Source organism: Sinocyclocheilus rhinocerous, unplaced genomic scaffold (assembly GCF_001515625.1).
Source record: "Sinocyclocheilus rhinocerous isolate Xijiao unplaced genomic scaffold, SAMN03320098_v1.1 scaffold72, whole genome shotgun sequence".
Classification (NCBI taxonomy): domain Eukaryota; kingdom Metazoa; phylum Chordata; class Actinopteri; order Cypriniformes; family Cyprinidae; genus Sinocyclocheilus; species Sinocyclocheilus rhinocerous.
In genome coordinates, this window is record NW_015628351.1 from 1,431,263 (window position 1) to 1,437,262 (window position 6,000).

Below are 6,000 nucleotides of genomic sequence, written 5' to 3' on the forward strand. Positions count from 1 at the left end.
CGCTAAGACACTGAGATTGAATACATTCTTATCTGCTTAGACAAATGAACTTAGAGATTTGGGGAGGGAAAAAAAAGTTAAAAAGCAAGGGACAAAGTGTTTTGAGGCAAACCAAAATTATAAACACAATACACTTAATGGAAAATTACTCTCAGTAGACTTCAGGTATACTGTCATCAAAACCGTCAAAAACTGCACTGCAGCTTTAAATGGCAGCGTATGGAAAAAGCAGAAAAGAACACCTGCATAGATATAATTAGCTGTGCTCAGACACAAAACCACAACTTAACGCTTCGTGAGCAGATCATACCTACAGCAATCCAGCTCAAAACACACACACATAAAACTACAGAAAAACAAAATCAAGCGAAAAAACAGCAACCGATCTAATATGAGACCATGATTCCGCTCCCATTTAATTTCTCTGGCTTTCTCTAGGAATTCATCGCTCTATCCATCACAGGCCTGGCTCATGAAATTGCACTCTCCACTGTGTAATTGCATTATGGAGGTAACAGAGGAGGCAGAGCAGCACGGTCTCAGCAGTGTGGGGCTAATGGCTGCTGACTGCAGCAGATGAGCGGCTCTGGGTCCGGTTGGGCTACTAATGCAATCACACACACACACACACACACACACACACATACAAACGCACACACACACACACGTTTGTCTACATCAACATCAAAATGAAGTCATACTATACACTTCTGTTGTTTTTCATAATAATAATGATAATACATCTACAAATAACATAATAAGAAAACATAAATTAAAATTAAATTAAATTATATAACATTTTAAAATTAAAACAACTGGAAAACTATATCTAAATTAAGTTTACATATATGTTACTTAAAAATGAAGGAAATAAAAATAAAACAACATTTTTATACCAAATTCAAACAATTATTTAAAAAAATAATTATTTTATGAATCATTTTTACAATTGAGACATTTCTGGATATCCCCAAAAGTGTTTTTTTCGGATCTAACTTGTGTGGACAATAGTGGAGACAACTGAACTCCACTTCCCCTAAAATATACACAAACATAAACACCTTATCTTAGTCTCATGCGCATGTACTTTCTGAATTAGATATCAAATATGCAAAACAGGAAACACAATGAACTTTCTTATTTGGTACTGCATAAAACAGTGGCACTAATTGCAATATATTCAATGTAACTGCCAACTTGCTGTTCTTCTGGTACTTTTATTGGCTGTTTTATAATAGACCGATAGCACCCTGTCAGATTCCTTCAACTCAAATGTAAATGTTGGGAATGTGTGAATGTGATTGAGTCATTTGCATGAGGCTGTAACATGTTCAGAGTCAGAGTAGAATGACTGAGCTCTGGCTACAGTCAGATTCAAGGACGCCTGCTGACTAATTTTATCTTCGAGCATAAGTTCATCATTGATTTTCCTGCCTCTGCAGAAACCGAGAGAGAAACACAATACAGCTACTGAGCTCCTCTACATGTCCACACTTAAAGGTGCAGTCTGTCACTGTAAAATCACTGTCACTAGAGCAACAAATGCTTATGAATGAAGAGCATCAATGTGTCTATGATGATTCTTCTTCGTTAGAGATACTCGAAGATGAATTTGGCAGTAGTGTTCAGCTATTTTTCTACCATATTAAATATCCTTCCTTAACACAATCAAGTGTTGCACACAGGGCCCAAAAATAACACTTGCCAATTGCCAAATGAAAGTAAAATTGACTTGGGTGAGTAAACTTTATTAGGAACTGCAACATAATACACAGTTTAAATCTAATTTTAAGTATGATAATCAGAATCTTGCTTATGTAAGTAACACAAGACAAATCGACTACTAAGGAAAACATCTGTTGAGAATTATAACAACTTTTACCTGGAAATTTACCACCAGAAGTGATATTTTTTTCTCCAGAACTCCATGTGGCGGCACATATGTAGACAATTTTTCACATTAGGCTCCCAAAATAAAAATATGATGAACAAAATCATGTGATTCTTCAAATGTTTCTATTTTTGTGATGGAGAGATGGAGACAAAATGATATAAAAGGAACTGGATTACCAATTCTGTTTACATTACAACAGTGTTCAGACTGTCAAACATGCATCTGCCACCAGTGGATTGTGAAATAGACATTTGGCTGCAAAACAATCGTCTACAAGTCTGCCTCAGGTTACACAATACAATGCTATACAATTCCATAGACTTTCACTTAATTTTCACTTCACATTCGGTCTGGATTGATTGTTACCAGAGTAACAGTCACAGTGAAAGTTTAACCCAATGTAGTGCGTCAAACTATGCATTGTGAATGTGAAAACAGTTTCAGAGGGTCACTTCCTTTAGCCTGCTCCTGATAGCCATAACAGCCGGACAGGAAACATCGCCTGACACATTTCACCTGGCCCTGACACATCATATGTTCGGCTCCCAGCGTTCTGTCTGCTACTTAACGGTTAACAATAGAGCAGACGCTGAGCAATAGTTTCCACCCAGGAAAAATGGTGCGAGACAGATAAGAGAAACAGAAGCATGGAGGAGGGGAAGATAATGCGATGGAGTCCCTAGGTGTCCATTTGGCCATATGACTCCTCCCTTTATCTAATAATGCATTTTAAGGGAAGACTTTTCCTCATAACTTTGTAATTATGGTCTTATCTGCCTACATTAGGCCTGAGAGGCAGAATGGCAGTGAGACGGTTTGTTTTGCTTTCAGCTGATATCTGCATTACTCTTGTACTGATGCATTAGGTCAATTTTATGCTTCTTTATCTACAAATGTGCTCACTATATTCCAAACACACTTGCGATGAAATGTTATTTGAAATTATGTTATGTATTTATTTGCTTTACTGAGTCTACATACTGCAAGTCATGATATTTGTCATGGTATCTGCTTGTAATTATTCCTAAATAAATTTTGGACTCTGACATGAATATGAATTTTTAGTTGAAATGATTATGTGACAATAAAGAGAAAAATAAAACATCACATAATGAACTGGTCATTTGGACAACAGTCAAATATAATGTCTAGCAGTAATTGTACAAAAACATTACAATTCAGAATGATGCAGTTGACCATTCATAATGAAGTATTTCTATGTGCCATGTAATAAATATGGGTCAGTTCATCTCAGCTGTTCTTGATCATTTTTAATTTTCCTAATTTTTTTTTGATTACCTCTATGCATGTAGTATGGTAAATCCAACAAATGTTTTATAAAGCATAAAGTAAAATAAAAGTAAAAATGGGTGGTTTTGCAATTGAGTTCATCACTGTGAATAAAAAATAAATAAAAAAAGATCAAGCAATCGACTTTTTGGACAATTTTTGAAATGATCTCTATATAAATATGAATGTGGCCCAAAATCAATATTAGATATTATGCAAAAATCTTAAAAATAATTGTTGCATTAATTCTGCAAGTGGAATTTCAAATATAATACCATTTAATTGTTTGAAAAATTTTCATTTTTTTTTTTAAGTTGTTGACAATTCTAGAATGTGCTGCAAAAGTTCTGAGAAAAAAAATCCAGGATGGTGGGTGATTGCATTTAATACTGGTAAGGTAAATATAAATAAAAATAGTTCAAAGTCTGCTGATGTCAAACTCTAATAAAACCAAATGAGAGTTGTGGAGCATTATTTGTATGCCGCACAACCTATGCAGTGCTTTCCAAATTGTTCACTCATGAGGTTTCAAGATACAGTAGTTACGAAAGCAGCTCCTTGTGTAGGCACTAGGCAGTAGGGAGCTCACAAGAATTTGGAACAGAGCTATGTCTGTGTATATTCCAGTAATTTGCTGCTGAAAAGCACAAAACATGAGTCCAACAATACACTAATCATCAGCCTTCACTATTACCTTGTTTATACACCATGCATCTGATAATCAGAACAAGCTGAACTCAGCGCTTCAAAGCTGGCCAGATAAATCAGTCTACAGGCAGCTGGGCCCCGGCCCTAAAGGCTTGAGGTGGAGCTGAGCCACGTGGCCTGAGTTCTGGAGAACATTAGATACAGTGAGAGATCTTACCACCATAACCACAAACAGCAGGTCTGGGGCTCCACGGCCTCTACATCTTAAAGCTATTTTGAAAGCCTGTTTTTCTCTCTCTCTCCCTGTCCATCGACTCTCCAATCACTCATCGGACAAGCAGCTGCAATGGCTCACAGACCTGCCCACAAGCTGACACTGTAATCCTTAAGCATCAGCCCAGTGGCAAATTAAAAGCCCAGAGGTTCTAGAAAATGGGAGGGAAAGTGCTGTCTATTATTGTCATCCATGTTCAAGCATCTAATACTGATAGCAACCAATAAAAATACTGATGTAATCCTCAATATGCTCTGACACAATGCACTGTATTGCAATGTACTATTTAGTGAATATTCCCTATTGCGATTGTATTTTATAAAGTAATATCTTGAGTTTTCACTGCATGAAATAAACATGGACTTGACATAGAAATCTATGACACAAACAAGCAATTTAATGCTTTACCAAGCATGGAAACAGCCAGCTAGACTAACAAGTACACTTCTAAGAAATCAATAACACACAGATAAACATTTAACAGGAGAGATGCAATTCATGCTCAACTTCACAAACGACATAAGAGTCCTGTGGAAAAAAAGAATAATTTAAGAGCAGAAGCGCAGTGGGGCAGATGTGGAGGAGTGCACACGACAGGACAGTAAATATGCCGACCTGACAGAGAGAGTGAAATCTCCTGGGTTGCTCTTGCTGGGTCTCGCTAGAAAGCTGCCATGGACGCCCCGTGTCAGGAGCAGGTGTTCTGCCTCGATCCCAGTGATATTGGGATGAAACCACCTGAAACGAAAGCAAAATGACATGCTCAGCAAAGACATCAAGACTTGATGATCAATAGCTAAGAAAGCATCTCATGATCAAAACTCATAAAAATATGCGAACACTTCTTGTAAATGTACAGTGGGAGGCAAAAGTCTGACAAAGTCGCTAGTACAACTTTTATGCTTCATTTTTATACACTACTGTTGAAAAGTTATTACTTTTATTCAGCAAGTATGCTGAATACTTGATTAAAACTGACAGTAAAGACATTTATGATGTTTATTTTATATATATATATATACGTATTATATATGTATTTATCAGGGGCGTTTCCTTCGAGGAGGCAAGGGAGGCAGTGCCTCCTCAAAATATTGAAAGAGAAAAAAATTCATAGTACAAAAATAAAACAACGCATATATTACAAAATATGACATTAAAAAGTGCATAATTCACTAGTTTTTCTAAAGAAACCTTGTCCAACAGTGACTCTCTCGCCTCCCCTGAGCCCACTGAGTTTAGTGGGGGATAATTGAGAATGAATGGTGGGAAGTCACATCATGATTGGATTATGACTGCTATTATCAGCTGTGATTGGTTCATGCGTTAAATCCCGCCTCTTGTGTTCGTGCGCGTTCCACGTTTACGAATCAGTCTGAATGAACAATATAATGGTGTTAATGGGAAGACTAATTAAAAAGTAAGTAAACAACTCACACACTTAGAAATAACCACTTTGTTACATCAAAATAAGACTTGAATCATCCTGAAAACATGATCTGTGGGAGTTTTTAGTGAGTAATCGGCTTGGTGAAGTTTAAAGTAAACGTCTGTGACCAGTATTTACTGAACTTTGAGGACTGATGATCTGAAAAATTCAAAAATAGTTAAAAGTTAACTATTAAAAAGAATAGCTGAACATAAGTTCACAAGTAAAATATACTGTTTAAATATTTACTGCCTTTAGTTATTATTGTGGAATAAATGTAAAATGCTAAACTTGACGAGATTCATACTTGGCTTTAATAAAAAGAATATTACATTGTTAATGTAAAAATATAAAATAGATTTTTTTCCTTTTTCTGATAATGTAAGAAAATGTGAGTGGGACATGATTTCAAAAATTATTTTTTTTAAATTTTAGAACACCACTGCAAACCACTGGTATATATATATA

The 6,000-nt window shown here is 36.0% G+C and overlaps 1 protein-coding gene across 3 annotated transcripts in view; it reads right to left on the reverse strand.

Moving 5' to 3' along the window:
* The window catches only part of LOC107737552 (tyrosine-protein phosphatase non-receptor type 11-like), a 32,772-nt gene that overhangs the window by 10,015 nt on the left and 16,757 nt on the right, over window positions 1-6,000 (reverse strand). For all 3 annotated transcript variants that reach the window (XM_016549062.1, XM_016549063.1, XM_016549064.1), the window contains exon 2: window positions 4,722-4,844. In XM_016549062.1, coding sequence (XP_016404548.1) covers window positions 4,722-4,844 — 123 coding nt within the window. The remainder of the gene's footprint in view (window positions 1-4,721; window positions 4,845-6,000) is intronic.